Source organism: Aythya marila, assembly GCF_965140915.1.
Source record: "Aythya marila genome assembly, chromosome: 12".
Lineage (NCBI taxonomy): Eukaryota > Metazoa > Chordata > Aves > Anseriformes > Anatidae > Aythya > Aythya marila.
Window position 1 is genome coordinate 21,627,842 of NC_139053.1, and position 13,404 is coordinate 21,641,245.

The 13,404-nt window shown below is 39.2% G+C and overlaps 1 protein-coding gene across 1 annotated transcript in view; it reads left to right on the forward strand.

Moving 5' to 3' along the window:
• Positions 1–13,404, forward strand: part of PHLPP2 (PH domain and leucine rich repeat protein phosphatase 2) — a 28,621-nt gene that overhangs the window by 2,424 nt on the left and 12,793 nt on the right. The window contains exons 3-7 of the mRNA XM_082770372.1: positions 6,273–6,406; positions 8,952–9,142; positions 9,562–9,687; positions 10,867–11,021; positions 12,037–12,183. Coding sequence (XP_082626498.1) covers positions 6,273–6,406; positions 8,952–9,142; positions 9,562–9,687; positions 10,867–11,021; positions 12,037–12,183 — 753 coding nt within the window. The remainder of the gene's footprint in view (positions 1–6,272; positions 6,407–8,951; positions 9,143–9,561; positions 9,688–10,866; positions 11,022–12,036; positions 12,184–13,404) is intronic.

A 13,404-nucleotide genomic window follows, 5' to 3' on the forward strand; every position in this document is an offset into this window, starting at 1 on the left:
GCAATGCCTAACCACCCTTTCCACGAAGAAATTCTCTTCTCTGAAATGGGAGTTACCGGTATTGCTTCAGTAACCATCTCTGTTAGTAACAGGAAGCAGTCACAGATGGCACCTGCTTGCGTTTCCACAGGAAGATGACAGAATGCTCAAGATATCCCCGTGCCCTCTTGAGATAATCCTTGCCTTGAACAAAGTTTGCTGACTACTTTAATAATGTGTTCGTGAGCACAGATTACTCAGTTAAGCATCCGTTTGCATTTTACCATTGATACACTTGTGTACTGGGTCTGGCTGGAATGTTAACTTTCCCGGCAGCAGCCCATTCAGTGCCGTACTCTGTACTTGTAGCTGGAACAGCAGTGTTATCACAGCAGTGTTATCACACCAGTGTTGTGTCTACTGCTGAGCAGCAGTGGCACAGCATTGGGCCTTTCTCTAACCCTCCTAGGGGGTGGGCAAAAAGTGAGGAGAGAAACATCACTAGGGCAGCTGACCTAAACCAATCAAAGGGATATTCCATACCATGTGGTGTCACACTCAGCAATAAAAGGTGGAAACAGGAAGAAGAGGGGAGGGGTGGGCTCTCGTTGAGAAGACGTCGGTCCTCCTCTCGAACACCGGCTGCGTGCGTTGAGGCCTTGCTTCAAGGACGTGGTCAATCATCGCTCATTTGTGGGAAGTAGAGAGTAATTTCTTTCCTCTGCACTTCCATATAGCTTTCATTTATTTTGTTTGTTTGTTTTCCTCCCTTTTTCCCCTTTCCCTTTTATTTTCCCCTTAGTTAAGTTGTTTAGTTCATGGTAGTCTTTATTTAATTATTATAATTATTTCCCTTTAATTAAATTATCCTTATCTCAACCCGTGAGTTGTTCTTTGCTTTACTTCTCCCCCTCCTTATCTAAAGGAGGGGGAGTGAGAGAGCGGTTGTGGGGTTTAGCTGCCCAGCACGGTAAAACCACCACAACTTGTCTCCTAAACAACTGAATTCCTCACCCTTTTAAGTATCAATAGGTGACTTTCTCTCCAAACCAGATAGTGGCAAAGGTTGATTTGGCACCTGACTCAGAAGACTGAACACAGACTGGTCAGTAAGTGGAAGAATAACAGAAAACTTTTTCACTTTAAATATTGTGGTGTCCTCGTGATATTTCTGCATTTCTCTTTTAAGTATGTGTACAGGGAAGTCAGTTTCTGTCAGAACATTCTTCTCTCCTACATAGTGTGCTTCAAGAAACTTTAGAGATCTAGCTGGAATCTTTCTTTGTTAGCATTCTTTTCTATTCAGAAATTAGACCTTCCTGCAGAGGAGAGGATTAAATAAAAGTAGCTTTATTACTTTTTTTTTGGTATGCTTACCCCTCACAACAAAAATATAAACTATGACGATTTGAAAACTTGATTTTTGCTCATGAAGAAGAGCTGCATGTGAGACCTGCTGATTTTTTGTCTTTTCTCTTTCATTACTCGTTACACTGTCACTCAGTAGAGCTGCTTCTCTGACTTAGTGAAAGTGGCTAGTACCTGCTGTGTGATACTGATGTGGATATAGTGGGCTGTTTGTGTCAAATTGCAGCTGCTTTGACTGCCATGGTTTTCTCCATGTGTGTTAGTATTCAGTGTTTGTTGCACAGCTCATGAGATGTTTTGCACATTTCTAATGTGCAGTGCCAATTTAAGTTGCATATCATGTTACTTGTTTCTCAAAGGGAAAACATACTTTTCTTTCTCAAGCTCTAACAGTTGTGTTCAGAACCTGTTGGCCTTGGTTGTGATAGCATAGAAATTTTTTATAGAAATTGCCATTACAGCCACTTGTTCCAAATACTTGTTTTGGTATTCTGTTTCCTGCTTTCCAGACTTTTGCTATTTTTTATTATTTATTTTTTTTAAGTAAATTACATGGCTCTTAACAAGAACTTGGACCAGTGATCAGTTCAGTCAGGACACCAGAGTGTCCCCAGAGGTATTCAGTGGATTGCTTTATATCCTGATTTGAATGTGGTCAGTAGGCAACGAGCTGTTTTGTTCATTGCTTTATTTGCAAAGCCCTTTGCGGCACCTGTGGGTGTTACCAGCAAATGTCTGGACTCTGTGCTAGTGCTCATCGGGCACGGTGTATGGCTAGTGCCATAAGAACGACTCTGCCCTCACACTTGAGGTGTCTCACCAAGCCACACTCCCTGCACTGAGGGGCAAGTCATTTATCTTGCGTGCACATGGCTTTTCAGGTATTTTTTTTCCTGTTATCTTGCATACTTCTGCCAGGTAATGAAATTGGAATAGCTTGTAGATTTTTGCAGACAAGTTGAAGAATTCAGAAGGCTTAATTTCTTGGCAAGGCTCTTGCCTTTCAGTCAGTAGCGACCAAACTTAGAAGTTGCAGTAATGCTGCGTAAACTTTTGACTGAGCTTCAGATAGTTAAGGTTTTATGTCGAGAGAGAGATGTTGGTATAGGTATTAGGCTTGAGTAGGTATTACTGCAAATGTTCTTTTTGTATGTTTGTTTTGTTTAGAAAATAAACAAAAGTGAAGGTATTTCTGGAAACATATCAGCTTGATTCATATGGTCAAGAAGGAAAAGTAGGGTGTGTTTTTTTTCAAACTAACATTTTGAAATCCTACAAGATCCCTGCAGCGGTAATTCTTGCTGATGTGAAAGATGAGAAGAATAAAAGCAATGAAAAAACAGATCTTATCTTGGGGGCAAGTGTGCCAGCATAGAGTATCCTCCTTTTTCAAGATGGTAAACCACAGTACTGTACCTCAGAGTGTTAAGCACTGTAAAACTGTGATTTAATTTGAATATTATTGTTTTATGAAAAGTGCTTAACCCTTTGCTGTATTAAGGTTCTTCTTGAATTCTGATGTGCAAGTATTATATTGTACAATACATGCTTCTAAACACTTCAGTTTGTTCAGCAACCAAACTAGTGTTTCAGTGGATTTTTAATTTTTTTTCTTGGTGTAACAGTAGGAAATCTAGATGCAGACTACTTGAACTGTTCATGAATGATATTCAAGCATTTACAGTTCCTAAGCCATGGGTCACGTGCTGAAAAAGCTGCTTTCTGTCAAGCACAAGGCTTTAGTAGCAGAAGAATTGGAATCTGAGAGTAGTCAAGGGACACTTAGGCTAGGTATTTGGAGATCCAGTCAAATCTCTCATATTCCTCTTGATTTCTGCAATTAAAGTTATAGAATACATCAGGGTTTGGTGTGTTGAAAGTCTGAATTGTTTGGTGCAACCTATTATTTATTCCAGTTTCTAGTCCCTTGCCTGTTACAGGAGACAGATACACAGGTTTGTCATTTTTAAGAATACATTGGAAAGTTCTTTTTAAAGTTTGGTGTCATGTTCGCTGCTGTTTCTGTAGCATAAAAAGTAAGTGATAACTTAAACCTTAGGTACATACTTAGAGAGTCCTTTGCTCTCTAAGCTTCTGGATCTCAACTGAAGGTCCTGAAAAAGACTGAGAGCTTGTATTTGAATGGAAGAAATATGCAAAGAGAGAAGCACTGATAGTATTGCACTGTTTTGAACCAATCTCTTGTCCCATGTCCATCTTGCAAAACAGGGAAAGAAAAAGCTTTTCACGAAATGAGCTTTTCATGCTGATTGTACAAAGAGCTCTCTACCTTAGCTGGATTGGCATCTTTTTCTAGGAGTTCCAAAACTATAACCAGTATCTGAATGGTTGGTGGAGGTGCAAATGAATGGTGTAGATGGTACAGGTGAGTGCTGCTGATGGTGCACTGCTTGAATTTCCGTTCTTGACTGCAAACTGGAAGCTATTTTCCATTTTGTTTTGGAAATAGGATAGTATCTGAATAGCATAGGATCTGGTCCTTGCTTATAACCTCCCCAGATTATTTCAAAAGACTTCTTCCAGGGGGAATATTTCATGTACAGCCTTTTGGATAAGAAGTAGATATATTTCCATGTTTAAAAAAATATATATAAATTTACCCTAGCTAGGCTTAGCAAACATCTAGTGGTAGTAATTTATGAATCAGCTGCATGCCAACCCCATTGTTTTTTTAGGCTAGGAACTTTGTTGTTTTGGACCATAACTGCTTGAGTTTCTGCTCCAGAATTCCTGTGTGTGCAGTGGAAAAGTTGTAATGTATATGTTTGGAATACCTGAGGTCATTTAACTTTTCGAGGCGTGTCCTATTGTCTACAGAGGAAGTCTGGATGATTATATATTTATAAATGGTGCATGTTTTGTGAAATCAGTACTGCCTTAATAATGAGATGACGCCTGCAAGGCTGTCAGTAATTGGAAATGCTAGAGAATAATTGTTAAAAAGAATGAAAAATGGTTTTCGTTCTTTAGCTGAGAAGCAGAAAGGTTTGGAGTATAAAGTAATAAAACATTTCACGTTAGGACATGCTGTATGAATGATATATGCAAGTTAACAAAGTTTAGAAGAAAATAGGTCTTATTGAACAAACTTGATGCTTTGAAATTTCAGTCATGGTCGTCAAAGGCATTAGTCATTTGTTGCACTGCATGATATTCTGATATCGTTGATAGAAAAGCAGTGCACAGACCATTGAAACCCATTGGCTGATTCCTTACAAATTAGAAATTGTTATTCAGTGTAAGGGTGGGTTTTTTGAATGGAGGATTGGTGTATGAATAAAGAAAAGTAGATGTATGCTTTTCAGTTGCTCTGTTAATAATCCTTGACAAAAAGGATGGCAAAAATTCAGGAAGGGAGTCAGGGAGTGATGAATACTGTGAAGTCAGTGCTACAGGTTGATATAGGTGGTTTAATATACAGTATTCTCTGGGGCAGATTGCTTTTCTATATCACTGGAAATATTTATGTAAAAGCCAAATTTGCTAATTACTGAAGAGTAGAGGAAGGGGGCTGTAACTCATAAAAAGCGCAATTCAAGAGGACATGTGGATTGAAAGGTATGAATGAATGTGCCACACAGGTGAGAGCAGGTTTGATCCGGGAATATAAATACTGTTGAGTCTTTATGCTACCAAGTAGTCAGTGCATGGATACAGTGAACAGTCATGATGCTAGCACTTCCAGAATGTTGATACGCTTCAAAACAAAACTTGAAGAGAAAGTTTGAAATGTACTGTGGTTTGCATGTACCTGCTTAAAGGATAGGCAAGTAAAGGTCTAGTGGCTGTTGCCTGAAGTTAGGCACATATAGATTAGAAGCAAGGATAGTTTTGTTTTGTTTTGTTTTTTAGTAAATAAATTTATTTTAACTCCCATCTTAGATTTTCAGTGCTTAATCTTTTACATTAATATTTAAGGAAGAAATTCTTCATTCAGAGGGTGGTGAGGCACTGGAAAAGGCTGCCCAAGGAATGCCCCATCCCTGGAATTGTTCAAAGCCAGGCTGGATGGGGCTTTGAGAAACTGGTCTGGTGGAAGGTGTCCCTGCCCATGGCAGGGGGGCTGGAACTACATGATCCTAAAGGTCCTTTCCAACCCAAACCATTCTCTATTTTTTTTTCTTCCTTAAAGTTAAACTTCTAATTTAGCTGGAATTCTTTTTAATATTTTATTTTATTTTATTTTGGAAAATAATTCGGTCTCTGGAAGCAGTGAGATTAGAGGATCAGAAAATGTCTTTTTAGTTTTGAATATATTAAACGTGATGTTTGGGTAGAAATCTTTTATTCCTATTTAACCATATTAGTCCCTGAGTCTTTTATATGATCTGTTGCAGTTCTAAAAATGTCTTTTTCTTTAAATGTACCATTTAAGTTAATTTGACAAAACATGAAAATCTTGATTTGATGAGAGCTAAAGAGAATGGGAATTTTTTTCTGTCTTATGAGAAGTGATTCTTCTGGAGGTTTCTCTTGTGCTTTTTTCCCAGCTGCATTTGGAACAGAAACTTAAGTACAGTTCTTTTAAATCTTTTAGTCATTATAAATAGGGTTTCCATTATTATTTAGGGTCTGGTTTTTGTGCATTATTTCTGGTATTGTTTCTTGTCATTGTTTCTTCCTGGTACTCCTTAAATCATGGAAAGGGAACTATCACTGTGTGTTGTATGGCTTTTACCTGTTGTTTTTCCTCTCCATTTCCCTTCTGCAATACAATTCTTCGAGTGCTGCAGTTCTCAATTGTCGCTTAACAAGCAGGAAGCACGGACCCCATGTGTGTGTGCTTGCCAGACCTTTTGAGAGATGCAGAGCAACCACTGTCAGTATTCCTTGCACTCTAGCTGCAATGAGACATATTTAAACTTGTTCAAGCTCTTAAACTACTTTCTTGTATGTTTTGACAGGAGGCTGGAGCCCACAGAAAAACCCCTTCAGATTGTGTATGACTACTTGGCTGGGCTGGGTTTCGATGATCCTGTCAGAATGCAGGAAGAGGCAGCAAACTCTGATCTCAGCTGTATGATCCGCTTTTATAGTGGTAAGAACTTGTATGTGTGCACAGTGTCACTGTTCCCATAGCTTTAACTATGAGATGGAACCCAAAGTATCAGAAAGCATTTCTTAAAATAATGAGTTTTCAAAATTAGTAGAAAAGGCAAAGGGTTTTTTTGTCCTTCTCTTGCCCCTGTCTGTGGCTTGGAGAAAAGACAGCTCCATAGGAAGACACAGGATTGCTGTGTTGCCCATAGTTTTTTATGTCATAGTGAATGTCTTAGAACTCCTAATGCGATCAGAAACACTGCATTTTAGTCCAGGTATGCCATTTCTACTGCAGCCTATTTTCAAAGTGTATATGGATATGGGTGAGGAAGGTCTTGGCCAAATACTTCCACAGCCTGTAAAAAAAAATGAGTGAGAGTGCCAGCTGGTTAATAAAAATGCAAGTTGCCATCAAAACCCCAGTGCGTTTCATTGCAGAAGTGAGACTTCTGAGTGGCCTACTGAGTCAGTTTGGGCAGGATATCATGTGCATAAGGTATGACAGAACAATAGTCATAGGCCAGTTAGTGCACAGTGCTAGCAGTCAGAAAATGAATTCGCTGGAGAGGAAAATAAAAGAAATAAGGGGTAAGGAAGTTAATAATTTTATTACTTTCAATGTTATAGCTGCTTATTTTTTGCATTTCAGAAAAAAGTCAAGAGGTTTTAATAGAAAGTTTCTTTTCCATCGCACAGCTGGGTAGGCTGACTAAGCTACTGGCCATCGTTTGATTGTTTTATGTTTAAAATAAAGTCATCAGGAACAGGGCTGCAGAGAACTTTTGAGAGGAAAAATGAGGAATGCAGTTTGGGTATATCGAACAGGAACTGCAGAAAATTCAGAAACAGTGACTCAGCATCATGGAAACAAGTAGCATGGGAGGATAGTCCTGCCTAGAAAGAGATGGTAAAGGAGAAAGCATAATGGTTGAAGAGTATTCAGGAGGCCTGTTTTAACAAAGTTAAAAGCAGATGCTAAGAAAGCAGTTCTTAAAGGTAGGGGAGGAAATAAAGAGAGGAAACGCTATGGAGGATTATGTGGTAATTCTGCAAAGCCTGCAGCTGAGAACAGGGAAAGGAGTAATGCATTTCAGGTAGAGAAACATTACTTAGAGCACTGAGTAGCTTTCATATTTCCTTCACACTGTGGTGATGTGGCTTGGATTTCTCTGGTGTGTTTCTGCATTTGTCTGCTTTTCTTATGTGGTCCATTGTGGTTGTTTCTTTTCCTTGTGCATGGGGGTTCCTTATGCCCAGGTGGAGTGGTGAGACTACAAGTGGTAGAACCTTTTAATTGAAATCTTACATTGATCAGCAGTAGGAAGGAAGCATGCTTCCTGAAGTCTGGTTGTTGAGATGCTCATAGGGACCCAAGAGTTTTATGAGGGGAAAGAACAGGTTAGATTGGCTGGGAGAAGGAGTGGGGGTGTGTGTCTTCACTTCAATGGAAGTCACTTGAAGCATAGAGGTCAGTGACCCAGAGAGGGGTTTTTACATGCCTCAGCAACAGTTCGAATGGAAGAAGCTCTCCAGGGCCATCAGGCTGTCCATCTATGTCAGATGTGACAAGTGTGAATTGTGCGTGAGTGTCAAGCACACTCTCTCTGTGGGGGAATTCTCTTGATTCCTTGTGTTGCTATAGCTGGGCTTGTGCAATTCCTGAGGTATTTAATTAGAGTTGCCAAGCTTAGGAGCTGCAGAGTGACAGGGAATTCCTTTATCCGTAGAGATTAAGACCATTCATACGCGTATCTATAGTTGTGAAATAGCTGGGATTCAGAGTGGAAGTCCAAAGCAGCTAGCATTCTGTATTCAAAAAGAGAAAAATCTCAGAAAATGATAATCTCTGAATGGTAAATAGTCAGTTAGCATGCAGGTTCATCTTTTCCATCTTCCTAATTTCTGGTGATGTTTACAAAGTCCCGTTTCCTTCAGGAGAAGGACCAACAAGAGGCATTTATATTTTTCACATTTTTCGGGCCTGCTTTTACTGCTAGTCCCAAGACTTTTTTCCTGTACTTCAGATACATGCTCTTTGGTGTTTTTCTATGGTTTAGTGCTCCACGGCTAGCAGTGCTCGTAGCACAGCTATAGTCAGCCAGTGCTCTAGTCCTTTCACTTAAATCATCTTCAGGAAATAACTGCCGTTCTTCTGTAGTTGATTTTCCCAAGCCTCCCTTTAAAGGACAGTAGAAGCCACCTATTTGATGGTGCTGACTCAATGAGTTTGTAATCGCTTTTTTACTGCATCTCAAAGAAAGATGTTTGGCAAGTGCGTAAGTTTGCCAAGGACAGTAATTAGCTGTAGATTAAAAATGCACTACGTGGTAACATTGTGCTGAAAGTCATAAAGGGAGTGCTTTTCAGACATTACTGCCCTAAGTTGCTTGTCTTCTGCATGAGATTTTTGTTTTAAGTATAACTGTGTGTCTTGTCTTTGCTCACCTTTTATAATGCTTGTTACTGCTGTGTTTCTATTTGAACTCACAGCTGAGAATGAGGAACAAATGGAAAGTAAACACAAATGTCCCCTTTTTCTTCAGAAAAGCCATGTCAAGTAGAACAGTTAGATCGCATCCTGCTCTCTGGAATCTATAATGTACGCAAAGGAAAGACCCAGTTGCACAAATGGGCTGAACGCTTAGTAATTCTCTGTGGTACCTGCCTCATTGTATCCTCTGTGAAAGATAGCCACACAGGGAAGATGCACATCTTGCCTCTTGTTGGAGGGAAGGTAAGACGTTTTTGTATTTGGTAGCTTCCTGTAGATTAGAAAGGAAGAAAGGATTATAATGATGGGTATTATACACAAGAGGTTAATCTAGGCTGTATTACTGTATTATCAGGTGCAGAGACAATTACACAACCGTTTTCTACTTGCTTTGCATAGGTAGTCCTGAGGCTAATAAAATGCTTGAAGAGACACCGCTTATGAATTCATGTTAGTAGCCTTTGTTATGAATAGCCATTCTGGAGATGATTATTTATGGGATCTACTTCAGCAGAAAGACATTAAGAAGGATTTACTCCTGTGTTTCTCACAACAGTTTTCAGCAAGAGACAATGTTACTGGTACTCTGTACTCTAGACTTCAGATCCACTGTAATGCTGGAGTTTAGGCAGACTGCTGTGTTTTCATTTCTCCCTTTGCAGGTGGAAGAAATGAAACGTCGGCAGTACACTCTTGCTTTCACATCTGCTGGAGCACAAGCTCAAACATACCATGTCTCCTTTGAAACGCTGGCAGAGTGCCAGCGGTGGCACCGACAGGCATCCACGGTGAGGGCCTAGAGACTGCAGTACTTTGGGGTGGTGGGTACTGAGGGTAAGATGGCATTTGTGATACGTGCTTGGTCTGCAGGCAGACATTATACTTGGGTTCTGGAGAAAGTGCCTGGGATGCTTTCCAGCTTTCTTCATCTCTTAGGTACTCACAACTACAGAGACTTTCTTTTAGCATTTTCTTGGGGCTCTGCCTGTTCAACAATGTTGACTAGTAGTTCTGCATTTTTTAACCCCCCACACCTACTGAGAATAGCTTATCACATGTCACTAGAACAAACCCTAAAACCATAAAAACCTATTAAATGCTTCTGCTGCCATATCTGACTCTGACCTGTGGCCTGGAATAGCACTCTGATAGGTTTGAGTTAACTAGCACAGAGATCATAGATCAGCAATGGAAGCGTAGCTTGTTTAGAGCTGCGTCTGTATTCCACGTGGAAGTACAATTAGGTGGTGATAGCACAGTGCTGGCCCGCACTTTGACCTCGTATATATAATACTATGAAATATGAAATGAGTTGCAGGATAAAATACGTCATAAAATCTGGAATTAAGCATATAAAGCCTCAAAAACATTTAATTAAAGGAGATCTGATATTTGCAGATGCTTTATGAAATGTTGCAAAAGTATAATGTATGAAGCCTTTTCATCATAGCAGAAGTTTTCCAATATTATACCCTGAACAAGCAAACAATAAGTCAGAAGAAGCAGGTAGGCCAAAAAGAGGTTCTGTAAGCACCAAAAGACAAAACTGGAAGGTCAGCTGATTCCTTTTTGCAATTTGTATCTTTGGAAGGCACTCGGAGACTATGCTTTCTCAGCAATTATCTCAGCTAGAGGTATGTTTTTCTCTATTAGGTTGGTTCTCTTACAGTCCAGCTTTTAGTGAGCATCCGTTGTACCTACAAAGCAGAGCTTTGTGTATGTTCTTGTTGATATCAAGAAGTGCCTCCTTGTTATGGGGCTTGCAGAGACAGTAGCAGCAAATGACATAAGTTCATACTCCATGGACTTGATTTCCTGCATGGGCTCTACCTGTGTTTGGTGGATACAAGAGCATTCTTTCATTTTCTTGCAAGTAGTAAACAATTTACATTCTTTGTTTTTTTAAGACCATTAGACTGCCATAGAAGAATTGTTGCACAGCTGCAACTCTTCCTTTTTCTTTTCAGGTTGTGTCTATGCGACTTAGCATGGTTGATCTTTCATGCTACAGCCTTGAGGAAGTACCTGAGTACCTCTTCTACAGTCAAGACATCATCTACCTCAACCTACGACACAATTTTATGAGATCATGTGGAGCAGGGAGTCTTGACTCCCTTTGCAGGTCTGCAAAGAATTATTTTTCGTCTACATTTGGAGTTCTGCACATGTGCATCCAGGGATGAAGGGAAGGGAGTGTATTGCCTGTTCTTATGGGATGTTAAAAGATTGATCTTCAGGAAGCTCTAACAAATGAAGGAACTAGGAAGCAGAGCTGGGCAATGCAGGCAGATAAAAGCTTACAGAAGTTTATGGTATTTGTGAACTCCCTTCCACAAATTCTTTGTGTTAAATGTTATCTCAGATGAGTCTAGTAGAGGGACACACTGGTTGTATAGACAGGATGCAATACTAATATAAGGCTGCTTGCTAAACTGAGAGCATTTTGGGGTATAAAATAAAAGGTGAGGAAAAATGTAGTGCTGTTGTTGTGGGTAAGAGTCTGTAGGAAGAAGTGGAGATCTGAAAAAGCCTTCTCAGTAAGTTCTGAATGTTAATGTTCATTTGAAATGGGCAGAGGGCCTGTGAGACTCCAGCTTTACTTTCTCAACTTGTAAGAGAGTAGCAGATGTGATGGTATGGAAGTATAATGTCGTCATCTTATGATGCTTTCAGAGCGTTCTTGCCTTTCCCTTTTACAGCTCTACTAGGCCTTCTGTTGTGCCTAGCTTGAAAGGGTATCCCCCTCTTCTGATCTATTCTCAGACTAGTCACAGTTTGTTTTAGTCTTGTCTTCCCCAGCTTCACAATGGTAGATTGGTACTCCAAATAATTCTTGCAAGGTAAATTTATTGAACTGAGGATTTTTAGTTGTCCCTAATTTAGTAACAGTTACTCATAGAAGGTCTGCCAGGAATCAAGCTAAAAGGTTCTTGTCTGTTTCTGCAGTAAAAATGTATTTGATCACTTTCAGTGTTACCACTGAGATATAAAGTATCAGTGACTTAAAATCAAACTTGTGTAGAAACTGACGTAATGACTTAGATGACTATCATCAGTGTACAAAGACACCTTGTGACTGTAAGTTTTTGCTTTGAGAGCATGGAGATTTGCAAATTAACTGATATTCTTGCCACTAGGTTTTCTCAGTTGAAGAGCCTGAACCTGTCTCATAATAGACTTGGAGAGTTTCCTCTATCACTGTGTGAGATCTCTACTCTGACAGAGCTTAATGTCTCCTGTAATGGACTACATTGCTTGCCAACACAGATTGGCAAACTACTGAAGTGAGTGTATAGTTCTTTTCTGTGTATTTTTCTTTCCCTTGTCATAAACTTTCTTAATGTTTCAGTTGAGCACAGCTGACGTAAAGGTGCTACTTACGAAAGTATGAGTGCTGGTCAGCCAGTTCTTCCCTGAAGACTGAATGGTACATACAAGTCCAGTAGAGGGTTGAGAACTAAGACCGGCAATAAGGCTCGTTTTTCCTTCCAAATAAAGATATCACAATACTTTTATACATTTGTCTTTTAAAAAGTTACTGGTATATAGTAAGTTACTGCTCATTATTTGTGATGACTTCCTGTCTATTCTACTAACTAAAACACACTGTGGTAAATCAGTTTTGTAATAGTGGAGACTAATGGATTTTGTCTGTTTTGAAGTGGCCTTGGAGGACACTTAACAGTCAGCTACCATGCCTTGAACCACAAGTGCCACCTTGCTGAACTGCAATGGACTTGAAGGCTTCTAAGCCTATGAATATATTCCCAGTGAAGCCTTTTCTGTTCTCTTTACTGTTATGGTGTTCCCTTATTGGTTAAACATTAAAAAAAAAAATGTTTACATAAGAGCAGTTAGAAGTTTCTAAAGATTATGCTGTCAAGGACATTTCCGGAAACCACAAATTACTGCAGTGAATATCTGTAAAGATCAACCAGGCTTTGTAGAACTACATAAAAATATACACACCTGTCAGAATTCTGAGACCTCATTTATATAAGCAAGAACATGCCGGTTATATCACTGAAGTATTTATAAGTGTTTTACACAAAAGGGATAGCAGATTTTTTTAACTGTACACAAGTTTAAGGTATAAGAACAGTCTCAGCTACACTTCCTTAATCACTAGTGTAAAACAGTTTCAAATGCTGATGTAGAAAAGATGAGGAAACATGCAAATGAAGCATTGTCTGAAGACAGTTTGTGATTATTGTTTCTCAAATATGTCAATGCATGTTTTTCTGCGGCTGCAGAGGACTGTGACTTTCCAAAGTTCTGTTTAATATTTGTATTTATCATTTTCTATACAGATGCAGTTTTTGTTAAAGTTTTAATTTATTGTTTAAAACTTTTCAGTGGTAATTTCTCACAGAGGACTAGTGCTTTTTCTAACACTAGTGTATGGTGCATGTGTTTTGATAGCTTTTTACAAAATTGATTGTTTTTTGTGTTAGGAAGTTTTTAACATGAAAGTAGTTAGGCGATCCCCTCTGAAAAATTTATCT